The sequence below is a fragment of the Hyperolius riggenbachi genome, chromosome 6 (genome assembly GCF_040937935.1).
Source record: "Hyperolius riggenbachi isolate aHypRig1 chromosome 6, aHypRig1.pri, whole genome shotgun sequence".
Taxonomy (NCBI): domain Eukaryota; kingdom Metazoa; phylum Chordata; class Amphibia; order Anura; family Hyperoliidae; genus Hyperolius; species Hyperolius riggenbachi.
Genome location: NC_090651.1, coordinates 34413751 through 34426505, shown reverse-complemented (window position 1 = coordinate 34426505; position 12755 = coordinate 34413751). Strand labels below are relative to the sequence as shown.

The 12755-nt window shown below is 44.3% G+C and overlaps 1 protein-coding gene across 2 annotated transcripts in view; it reads right to left on the bottom strand.

The window, feature by feature from the left end:
- Positions 1–171: 171 nt before the first annotated feature.
- The window catches only part of DDAH1 (dimethylarginine dimethylaminohydrolase 1), a 146584-nt gene continuing 134000 nt past the window's right edge, over positions 172–12755 (bottom strand). For both annotated transcript variants that reach the window (XM_068239112.1, XM_068239113.1), the window contains exons 4-6: positions 12497–12616; positions 5408–5551; positions 172–3676 (exon numbers count right to left, since the gene is read on the bottom strand). In XM_068239112.1, the coding sequence (XP_068095213.1) occupies positions 3560–3676; positions 5408–5551; positions 12497–12616 (381 nt within the window). In that variant the 3' untranslated portion in view covers positions 172–3559. The remainder of the gene's footprint in view (positions 3677–5407; positions 5552–12496; positions 12617–12755) is intronic.

Genomic DNA, 12755 nt, shown 5'->3' with positions numbered 1-12755 from the left:
GCTGCAGGAAGTGACTGGTGATTCTGCAGGAAGTGGCTGGTGGTGAAGGAACTTCTGATCGGGAAGTTTATACACAAGACAAAAAGATTAGCCACCGTGTAGGACTGTGAGAAAAAGTTTAATACGATTCACCTTTAGGTGTTTATAACAAAATGTACAACTTCAGAAACATGTTAATAAATCCCTTTATGTAATATTTTATTTGTTCACAGACAATGTTATATTTGTACAAGTGCAATCACAACTGATTTTTTAAAACTACATCACTCACATTTTTTTTCCCAAGAGTAAATTCTAAAAGTCTCTAGTTCAAGTCTAAAACAAGGTTGTTCAAATGACAACATTTATTCCATAGGACTAAAAAAAAAAAAATAATATATAAAGAATAAAAAGTAACATATCGCACTTGGCTATTGGTTTACCACAGTTTCAGAAGCATAATGGCAGCCAACTTTGAACTGAACCACAGTTCAGTCTGTGATTGGACCTCAGTGATGACCTGTACTGAACTCTGATAGATGGCTCTGCTACAAAATGGCTGCTTCTTCAAATGCAAGTAAAGTATCAAAAGTCATTTTTCAAATGATTAAAAAAAAATCTTAGCCAATCTAAATTAGATATTTCAGTTTAGTTAAAGTGTTATAAGCTTAAATTTACTGCTATTACCACTTGTGAAGATGCTTCAGCCATAGTTGTTGGTTCCGCCCATCCCTGGTGTCACACTGACACAGCTGCAGTGGGAGGAGTCTCCCTTCCTACTGCATTTCCCATAGTATAAGTTTTACACTGGACGTAATGGATGTTTGCTATTTTCTCTGAAGCTACTGACTCACATGTGATGCTTAACACCACCAGATAGCGTAACGTTTACTGCATGACTGGAGTCATTTTTGTATCTCTAGGTGTTTAAGCAGTATGGATATGAAAGAGCAATCATTGAGTTCTTGACCAAATAAAGCTGTTTCGGTTTTCCTTGGTAAACTGCTGTTAATAGGTCCCCAAGCAGTGGCGTAACTACAATTCAAGAGCCCCCCCCCCCCCCCAACAAAACTTTAATGGGGTCTCCCAAATGTTCACTAGAGATGGCCCAGCCTTGGAGAACTCATGGAGAAGCACATGATCAGTTTGATCAGCTGATAGATTTGTAAGCCTCTGATTTGCTTGTCATGATCATGTGTTAAACCAGGAAGTCATCTCAGCAAATCAGAGGCTTACAAATCTATCAGCTGATCAAACTGATTATATGCTTCTCCATGAGTTCTCCCAGGCTGGGCCATCTCTAATGGTCACACCCTTTCCCTTGCCTCCCCCAGAGGCTTACAAATCTATCAACTGATCAAACTGATCATGTGCTTCTCCATGAGTTCTCCAAGGCTGGGCCATCTCTAATGTTCACACCCTTTCCCTTGCCTCCTCTCGGTGCCCTTCACGGACTTGTGGCCCATCTCACAAGGGGAAAAAACCAAGTGTGGCCATCGTTATCTTCACATCCATAATAAGTGTAGCCACAAAACACCTGATCTGGTTTGCCTGCAATAACTGTTTGGCAATTCAGCAGAACCTTTCTCAGCCATTTGTAGATGGTGGTAGCATGTTTTCCTTCTGGTGAAGATCTCAAACCTTGGTTTCTACTTAATGGACCCATTTCTGTAAAACCTACAACTACAGAAACTCTGTCAGTCATGCAGTAACAGCTACTTAACCCAAATGTGATGCTTTTACACCATCAGATAAACAGTTTCAGGAAATACGGCAAATTGCATTATTTACAGTACAGCCCTCGTACATAGAAATTGAAAAAAAGCTCGGTTAGATAGCGTGAAGCAACCAGTCACAGCTTGGTTCACTTCGGCGACCTCTCCTTTATTCAGACTCATGTTATACTATAACTAGGTAGCAGCTTTACTAAAGTAAATGATATACATGCATCCCCTGGGAGTCTTTCTTGATATACGCTGCTCCGACCAACAACTAGAGGCCTCCTGAGATACTGGAGACAGGTGCCATATACACATTAAAACAGAGACTTGTCTCCTGTCTCCCGCCAATGACCTCTAGTGGCTTCTTACAAAAGCACCCAATCGCTACAAGGCAGGTGTCTAACTTAGCAATTTCTTTGAAAGCTTTGTCGGCAGTGGTAACAGATACTACTGTAGGACAATTTGAGAATCTTGAAAACCAAAAGAAGCCATTGGGTGATTCAATCCAGGTTTTCAACAAAGCTTACTAAACTACTTCGTAATCTAGGGTAAATCAGGTCACACAGCTCCCATAAGACTCTATGAAGCAAGCAGGGAGGAGGAGGAGGAGAGGCTGACAATGGAATGGCCATGTGAGCCCAAAAATTACGGGAAAAAAAACAAGGTATTTGCAGGGCTTATTTTAAAAACAACCTATAATCACTTCTTGTGCAGAGGTCAGGGAACCTTCACCAGCTAGGTGGTTGTTTCTGCTGTTAAAATATGGACAACGGAAGGGGAGGAACCCTTCTTTGACATACAGGGAGATTTCCTGAAAATTTTTGGATATCTGATTTTCGTGAAGATTTTCCATAGGGGGCTTCTAAGCTCAACGTTGGATTGCAATTCTCTGGTTGTAAACACTCATTATGGACCACTTACCTCAGCCAGTCCTGGGATACCACCTCCCTACCCCAATGGTATAGTATATCCTATCCAAGAATGAAAAGTGTAGTGACTGAAATATACTCACAAAAGTGGGTCACCCCACAGGAGACCACCAGGAATACAGATGGGGATCACAATCCTGTCCCCACTCGGGCTAAAATTCGCTCTCTGGCATAGAAGGCAAACGGGGATGCACCCCTCCACCAAGGATGGACGATGTAGGAAACAGAGATCGATGGTACAGAGGCACAAGGTTTACTCTACTGGACAAACAGATGGTCTACAACATTTCCTGAGGAAGCAGGTACTGTCACGAAACGCATTGCATGTGGCGTTGTTGTGGCTTTTTTCATAAATAAAGAAATGCTGTTTGAGATGACATAACTTGTGTTTTGCATGTTTTAATCTCCATTTTTAATTTTTAGATGTTTTTATTCTTATTGTGCCTCTGTACCATCGATCTCTAAACCCTACCAGGTCCTCCTCCTCCGTTCTCTGTCCCACATCCTATGCTATGCAAACAGTGGACAAGGCAGCCCCACTCCCTGAAAAGAATGGGTGGTTTGGAGACTGAGGAACCAGCAGAGTAGGACTGACGCCGTCATGAAGGTACCAAGCAGTGTTCAGAGTCAGCTACAAGTCCTTCTGTGAATGGACAAACTATGAATTTCAGACAAGCATCATAGTGATGATTTTTTTCTCTTTTTAAATTGCCACTGGGTGATGAATTAGGCTGTTGAATTTAAGGCGTTTTTATATAGGAATACAAAGTGATGGAATAAAATGATTTATGAATTAATAAAATCTAGCCCTCATATTTTTTTCACAAGACGTGTCACTTAGAATCAGTAGCTCAGTGGTAGATTGTCAAGTTACAGGGCGTTACAGGAGTGGCTTATTGCCATAGAGATGGCGGGTGGAGTCCATGAGTCTCACAGACTGGGCGATTTGTCTATCAGTATGGAGCAGCAGGTCAGGCAGCCGTCCACTTTGGCCAACTCGGAATTCGCTACGGGGATCAGCATGTGGTCCTTCAGCTTCTCAAACACCTGCAAGAGAAACATAAATCGAGTTAAGACACGAACAGGGGTTTTGTTCTAAAATTTTAGCTTTTTTGCTTGAAGTACCTTGAGAGCTACAGTCAATATATAGGCCTCTTTATAGGCGCTCACAGTCATGACTACTGCTACCAAAGCACTTTGTAGTGATCTGAGAAAACGGGCCAGCACCCGTGAAATGTGTTGTCTAATGTGCATGAAAAAATATTATATCTACCTTTTGTGGTTTGTTCCTTGAAGGAGGTAAGATCCTACGACTCCTACCAAATATGCTATAATTGCATATACAGTGGTTTGCAAAAGTATTCTGCCCCCTTGAAGTTTTCCACATTTTGTCACATTACTGCCACAAACATGCATCAATTTTATTGGAATTCCATGTGAAAGACCAATACAAAGTGGTGTACACGTGAGAAGTGGAACGAAAATCATACATGATTCCAAACATTTTTTTTTTTACAAATAAATAACTGTTAAGTGGGGTGTGCGTCAGTCCCCTTTGGTCTGAGTGCAGTTAGTTGCCCATAGACATTGCCTGATGAGTGCTAATGACCAAATAGAGTGCACCTGTGTGTAATCTAATGTCAGTACAAATGCAGCTGCACTGTATTTCATTAGCACTCATCAGGCAATGTCTATGGGCAACTGACTGCACTGACTGCTAGGAAAGCAGATCCAACCTGATCCTTGGTCTGCTTTGTTTCATAGGCCTCATCCTCAACTTTCCAAACATAAGAATAAACTTTTGGGGCAGTTTTGTAATGCTGCAAAAGCACTGCTCGCTAAAACTTGGAAATCCCCCCCCCCCCCCCCTCCCTCCTTCTAGGTGTGAATTGATTAATAGAATTCACTACACATGTTTTGGAGAAAATTACTTCATCTATATGTGAGCATACTGCACAGTTTGATATGATTTGGGATCCCTGGACTGTCTGGGTTGCCTCACACATGCCTTGTTAGTGCATACTCCCTTGTTGACTTATTTACATTTGGGCGATCAGGTGTATATTGTTTTGTGTTTCGTTACTATTGACTTCTGGTTAATGTTTTTCATTTATAATTGTAGTACATTCGATATTGCTTGATGTGCAAAACATTTTTTTTTTTTTGAAAAATAAACAAAAAGTTGAAAAAACAAAATCAAATTTCAACAGCAACAGGTCTGAGTGCATTAAGTGATAAAGATGTTAATCCTGCATTCAAAACTTTTTCTGCTGGTATGATTTGGAGGTATCACATACTTTAGGCACACTGGCCCCTTAATAGCCAATGCCATTCAGTTGCATGCTGGGAGTTCTTTTTATCTATAATATATTCCTATTCTTTCCTTTATTTCCCTGCTTAGCTGCCTAGCTGAAACATGATCCTCTGCTCACTTGTGTTTACAAGCAAGGCTGAGTTGACTCAACGATTGGAGGAGAAAAGAAAAAATGTTAAGGGCAGAAATGACATCAGGATTTTGCCTAAACTGTGGGCAAAAGACATGGCCCCCTTCCAGGAACAGAATTCTCTTCATTTACTATATAAAATTCACTGAAATCAAAACGTGGACAGTACAATACATGTGTTATGTAAGTAGATCAAGTATTTATCTACTTATATATGTGTTTTTCCCCTGGCATAGTATGGCTAATCCTCCTGATTTAACATGTTTTATTTATTTTATCCTTTTTGGGTACCTCCTGTTTTGTTTGCATAAGTGATTGCTTGCGATGAGGTTACCTTGACACTTTCGGGGAACTCCTCCGGTGCCCTGTGCAGGAGCACATGCCCCTTCCCTGGAATGTTCAGGTAGATGCAGTTTGCAGCCGCATCATCGGGGACGGTCAGCTTGTCATAGCGGTGATCGCTCATCTGCTGCATAGTCTGCCAGATAATCACAGTATTAATCACTATTAGTCTGATAAAACTCGGAGAGGGTGAAATCAATAGATCTATTGTTATAATCCAAAAGCTAAAAACATATTCCACTTGTGCTAAATAAAATCACACAACCCCACCAAATCTTCATTCACATAGGATCAGGATTGAGCACTGCATCCCGCTCAGAACTTCCTCATCTGCCCCAACTTTAGGATGCATGGGATTGTGGTAGGTCAAGGGGGTATGATGGGGGGGGGGGACCTATCATGGGGCAGGGAGAGAATTAAAACTTCAAGAGTATTTTAACCCTTCACAGGTTTGTCCAAAACGAAAACGTAGGGCTGGTGCACACCAAGAGCAGTTATGAGCGTTTTAAAAAACGCTTGGGGGTAGAAAACCGCTTAGCTAATGTATTTCAATGGGCTGGTGCACACCAGAGCGGTTCGTTTTTTCCCAACACGCAAACTCGGGTCCTGCAGCATTTTTCAGATTTCTGAGGCGCTTCTGCCTCAGTGTTATAGTATAGGAAAGTGGAAAACCGCTCTGAAAAGCGCTAGATCAGGGCGGTTTTCCAAGCGTTTTTGTTACAGAAGCTGTTACAGCTTTACTGCACAAAATATAATTCTGCTACACAAAAACGCTCCAAAAAATGCTAGGCATGTTTAGAATCGCTCTAAACATGTCTAGAATCGCTCAGGAAAACCGCTTCAAAAAACGCTAGCGTTTGCGGTTCCGCTAGCGGTTTTTGGTGTGTACTGGCCCTAACTCTGGTTGGCAGTCTGTGATAATTTGGTTAAGACTCTTAACTAGAGAGGGTTAGTGAAATTGCTTATCATTTCAGCTTACATGTGAAGTTGATGCAAATTGTACCCAGTTTAAAATGAACCCAATCAAATGCATTTCCTGCCTATTTGGTCTTGCCCAGCAGGCCCAGGACAGGGTTACCCAGCACCATAAACACCTGCCGCAATATAGGTAGCAGATGTACCCCCAGTATTAAGTAGGTCCCTCCCCAATATAGATAGTCAGATATGCCCTCAGTATTAGGCAGCCTCCTTCTTCAGTATAGGTAACCATATATGCACCCAGTATTAGGCCGTCCCCTTCCCCAATATAGATAGCCAGATGTGACCCCAGTATTAGAAAGCCCCCCAAAATAGGTTAGCCAGTTACAGGTGTTCCCTAGTATAAGTTAACCAGCAATAGGATACCTAGTATAGGTGCCCCCCACCCCCCGACGCTGTTACTTACCGTACCTCTCTCCAGCGATCGCAGCATCCCCGCCGCACAGCTCTATATGAGGAGGATCGGGATTCAGCGTCATGACGTCAAGTCCCGACGCTCCGCATAGAGAATAACGGAGCTGTGCAGCGGGGGTGCTGCGATTGCTGGAGAGAGGTATGGTAAGTAACAGTGTCGGGGGGCACCTATACTAGGGCTCCTATTGCAGGCTAACTTATACTGGAGCACCTAAACCTGGCTTACCTATACTGGGGGGCGCCTATCCCTTGGAAAACCTCCAGAGCCGCATTCCCGACAGTTTGTCGGGTATACCGCCCAGCAGGTTAACCACTTGCCGACCGCACACTCATAACGTGCGTCGGCAAAGTGGCAGCTGCAGGACCAGCGACGCAGTACTGCGTCGCCAGCTGCAGCCTAATTAATCAGGAAGCAGCCGCTCGTACGAGCGGCTGCTTCCTGTCAAATCACGGCGGGGGGCTCCGTGAATAGCCTGCGGGCCGCCGATGGCGGCTCGCAGGCTAGATGTAAACACAAGCGGAAATAATCCGCTTTGTTTACATTTGTACGGCGCTGCTGCGCAGCAGCGCCGTAAGGCAGATCGGCGATCCCCGGCCAATCAGCGGCCGGGGATCGCCGCCATGTGACAGGGGACGTCCTGTCACTGGCTGCACAGGACGGATAGCGTCCTGTGCAGCCCGGATCTCAGGGGGGGGGGAGCAGGTAGGAGAGGGAGGGGGGAATTTCGCCGCGGAGGGGGGCTTTGAGGTGCCCCCCCCGCCACCCACAGCAGGCAGGAGAGATCAGACCCCCCCAGCACATCATCCCCATAGGGGGGAAAAAAGGGGGGCAATCTGATCTCCCTGCCTGCACCCTGATCTGTGCTGGGGGCTGCAGAGCCCACCCAGCACAGATCAATCAAACCAGCGCTGGTCCTTAAGGGGGGGTAAAGGGTGGGTCCTCAAGTGGTTAAGCAGCCCCCTCCCCAGTATAGCCAGATATACCCACAGAAAAGAGCAGCCCCCTTCTCCATATAGTTAGATGTACCTGTATTAAGCAGCCCCCTTCCCCAGTATACAGAGTTGTGAACAGAGCATGCTAAAGCTGAAGAGAGATCCCGGTGCCGAGAGCTGAGTAACTTCTCCAGCACACTCTACTCATGACTCCACCACGGCTGGGGAGGAGGAGCACAGGCCGCCCTCACGGCTCTGCACCCACATGCTAGTGCCTCTCCAGCCTCTGCCTCGGGCTATCCCTGTGGCCCAACTTCAAATTGCATAAAATCTGCATACAGGCCAGAGTTACTAGTACTTCGTTGGCCATCTTTGCCCTCCAATTACCGAAAGCCATTGTCAAAATTGCATTTTAAGGCCAGTCTGTGCCAAGACTAGACAATGATTTCTGATTTGCTGCAGAGCACACAACGCTCTTCAGCTTCAATGCATGTACGTGACTAATCAGAAAGCGTATAAATTATACATAACATTTTCCATTCCCTCTGACCTGCTCCCACACATGTATAGGCTCTCCCAGAGGCCCAGAACATGATGCTTAATGCTTCCCAGATCAACCCCCAAATGCTGAGATATCAGGACTTTATTATCACTCTCCCAGAGGAAGGAGATAGACGTTCACGAATAACCATTTCCATTACATCTGTGTAACTTTCCCATAATGCCATCTATAGAAGCCGCAGAACGTGGCGTGACATCTGCTATGGGCAGGTGAGCTCATTTTGAGCAAAGGTTATTTACGTGCCACTTGAATTCAAGTCGACTGGGAGTGGCCAAAAATTCTGATACATTTTTCAGAAAATCAAATGGTGAAGGATAAATAGGAATTTCTTGTTTTGAACGCATTCATGTAAAAAAGGCAACCTGGAAAAAAAGAGTGGGTAGATAGCCGCTAGTAGGATAACGGTGAAATTACCAATATTCTACTGCTTATTTCCAATAGTAAAATATCAGTCATCTTTTACTATGTTTTACTATGTCTAACCCCAAGACCTCCCTCTACTGATGCCTAACCCCAAGACCTCCCTTTACCGATGCCAAACCCCAAGACCTCCCTCTACCGATGCCTAACCCCAAGATCTCCCTTTACCGATGCCAAACCCCAAGACCTACCTCTACCGATGCCTAACCTCAAGACCTCCCTTTACCGATGCTTAGCCCTAAGACCTCCCTGTACCAACGCCTACTCTAAGACCTCCCTCTACCGATGCCTAACCCCAAGACCTCCCTCTATCGATGCCTAACCCCAAGATCTCCCTTTACCGATGCCTAACCCCAAGACCTCCCTTTACCGAGGCCAAACCCCAAGACCTCCCTCTACCGATGCCAACCCCCAAGACCTCCCTTTACCGATGCCAACCCCCAAGACTTCCCTTTACCGATGCCTAACCCTAAGACCTTCCTCTACCTATGCCCCACCAGGTGGTGCCTAACACTTAACCCACCGTCCTAACTTCAACCTACCCCCATTTGGATGCCCAGAGGCGCCACAGCAATTTGCTGCAAAGCAGGTAAATTTGGATAAAATCACGGGCCCCAAGGCATGCCTATACTGTATATAAATTGCAGCATTACATAGCGGGCACAAAGCGATTTCATGCCTTGGCACCAGCAATTTTCCCTGCATTGCCCCAAATCACAGCTTTTATACAGGGCGCTTTGGCGGTGCCCTTTTTTCCGTAAGGGCTTCTGCACCCTATTATCGTGTTTCATTTTGTAGATCCAAGTAATTTTTCTGGGTTTTCAAATTTTTTTTCTTTTATTAGTGAAAACTGAACAAACATGTGTAATACATTGGTCAGATGTTTCAAATTTTCAATTCATGGCAAATACCTTCTGTTATAAGAGGGCAAACCACACTAAGCACTGCTTTTTAGTAGGAGGGCTTTTTGGTCTCTTTTAGTCCCCTATACTCTCCTTGTGGTTTTGGGTCACCCCGAGCTGCTTGGTTACTGTGTTGTACTGGTCCAAGCCTTATCCCCATACAGCCATATCAATCCCTGTCATGTACTGATGAGGACCAAAAGCCTGAAAAGGGTTGTCTGTATGTGGGGCTACTGTGGCTCTGTACAATATAAAGCTATAGGCTTGCAATACACCTGTGGTTCTGGATGCAAGCCTGGCTACAGGAGTATAAAGAGATAATTTGCATATTCAGTAGCGGTGCATTGTGGGTAACGACAGATGTTCACTTAAAGCTGAATTATCACAAATTCCTTCTGTTTTAAGAAGGCAAACTACACTAAGCACTGCTTTTTAGTAGGAGGGCTTTTCGGTCTCTTTCAGTCCCCTATACTTTCCTAGTGGTTTTGGTTCACCCTAAGCTGCTTGGGTACTCTGTTAAGCCAATGGCAGTGATGTAGTAAGGGAGGAAGAGTGCAATGTAGAACTCAGGCCTGAATCTCACCTCATAGCTGGACACCAGCTCCCTTTAAATGACCCCTGAATTGAGAGGGATATGAAGGCTGACATATTTATTTCCTTTTAAACAATCCCAGTTGCCTGGCTGTCCTGCTGATCTCTCTGGCTGCAGTAGTGTCTAAATCACACACCTGGAACAAGAATGCGGCATATACAGTCAGACCTAAGTCAAACATCTGATCTGCATGCTTGTTCAGGGTCTATGGCTAAAAGTTTTAACCTAGGGACCCACCATACAATTTACCGGAAGATTTACCTGCCAGATCGATTATTTCCAACATGTCCGATCTGAATTTTGATCAATTTTCCGAACGATTTTCGAACATGTTGGAAATAATTGATCTGGCAAGTAAATCTGCCAGAAAATTGTATGGTGTGTACCTAGAATAAGAGGCAAAGGATCAGCAGGCCAGCCAGGCAATTTGCATTGTTTACCATTTCCCCTCCCCCGGGACGAGTAACTACGTCCCTGCAAAATGGCACAACTCTGTGCAGGTGCATAGTTACTACGTCCCTCCCGCCGCAACGCTCTTGGTACTGCCGCTCATTACCGCCGATCGCCCGCCGCTAGATCAATGAATGGGAAAACAAATCCCATTCATTGATCTAAGTTCCCCTGTGAATGGCTGCAGCCGTCTAATAAGACGGCTCTGCCATTCATGAATCCCGTCCACGTAGTGCTTCCGTTTCCGTACTAATAGTACGGTAAGCTGAAGTCACCACTGAGGACATCTTGTGGCCAAATTGTTATATTACATCCCCTTTTTTTTCAGTTAATCATCCCTAGTTACTTTTTTTTAAAATTAACCCCTGACCTCCCACACTCCCCTAAAGTTACCATTTTTTTTAATTAACAAAAAAATTACAAATAAAAAAATACATAAATAGTTACCTTAGGGACTGAACTTTTTTAATATGTATATAAAAACTGTATACTACAACTACTTTATAAATTATGGGCTTGTAATTAGGGATAGACGAAAAACTGAAAAAATGCACCTTTATTTCCAAATAAAATATTGGCGCCATACATTGTACTAGGGAAAAATTTTAAACGTTGCAATAACCGATACAAATGGGCAAATAAAATGTGTGGGTTTGAATTACGGTAGCATGTTTTATTTGGAAACTATAATTTTTTTCTTATTATTTGGAAACTATAATTTTTTTCTTATTATTCCCATTAAAATTGAGTTAGAATAAAATAATTCTTAGCAAAAAGTACCCCCCAAAGAAGGCCTAATCAGTGGCAAAAAAAAAACAAGATAGATTGTTTCGTTGTGATAAGTAGTAATAAAGTTATGGGGAGAATGAATGGAAGGAGTGCTGACGAGTGAAAATTGCTCTGGTTTTTTAGGAGGAAAAACCCTTTGAGGTAAAGTGGTTAAAAGGATATACATACAGCAACATCGACGACATCTAGCAGCCTTCCTGCAGCACCTAGCGGGCTCTTAGCAGCTTCTGGCGTCTGTGCACATAAGTCGGTGTATCACATGACCTGATGCAGGTCAGGTGACACGTCAGCTTGCATGCAAGGGGGAAGCCAGAAAGCTGCTAGGAGCCCGCTAGGTGCTGCAGGAAGGGTGCTGGTGACTCGGTGAGTATTTAGGGGGGGGGGGGAGGTGTGAGCTTTTTAGGCCAGTTGCTCAAGCAACCAGCAAGCACATGTATCTGGCATCATGCGATCCCCCTGCTTGTGCCGGATACGGGGGAATCTGCTGTATGTCAGCCTCCATATCCCGCTCACTTCAGGAGTTTTTTTAAACAGAAGTAGGTAGGTGCTGAAATGGTGTGTTTACCTTTCCTATTATCCCTGATGGCGGAGGAAGCGGCTGTACCCCTGCTGCTCGCCCAGTTTCACATCCGGCTCACGTGCGACATACAGGATCCTGAAACTCTCAGGAATGCTCAATAATGACTTCATGCTTTATTTTGGCATCGCACGCTGAAATCGAATAATGCCAAATGTTTTATTTTATGACAGCTGTATCTAGCAGCGGCCTGGAAAGTCACCTGGGTTCTGCCTGCGGCGTTCCTCTGGCCCAGGGGGATGATTGCAGATTAAACATCAGTTTGGCAACAGGTGCGCCACCTCTAAGGGGTTTATTATGGGTTACGTCATGCGGGATCCAGAACATTAAACAGCGTGTGCAGAGGAGCGGTGATATCTCAGTGACATTGTTTCACAGTGTACGGAAAATATCTGTTTCCCCAACAAGACAGAAGGTGCCCCGGGGCTGATTTTTAAGGTATTTTAATAAGAGCTTGTCCTTACCTTCAGAGCTTTCTGCGCTGGCTCGCTGGAGCCAATCACAATGAGGTTGGGTCCGGCCATACTGCAGAAACTCTTTAGATGCAGACTGTCACATACGGGAACCATAGAAACAGCATAATCCTGGGGGGGGGGGGAGAAAAAAAAAAGAGATCAGTAACTAACTGAGCTGCATTATGGGAAACTTAAAGAGACACTGAAGCGAAAAAAAAATTATGATAATATGATTTGTATGTGTAGCACAGCTAAGAAATAAAACATT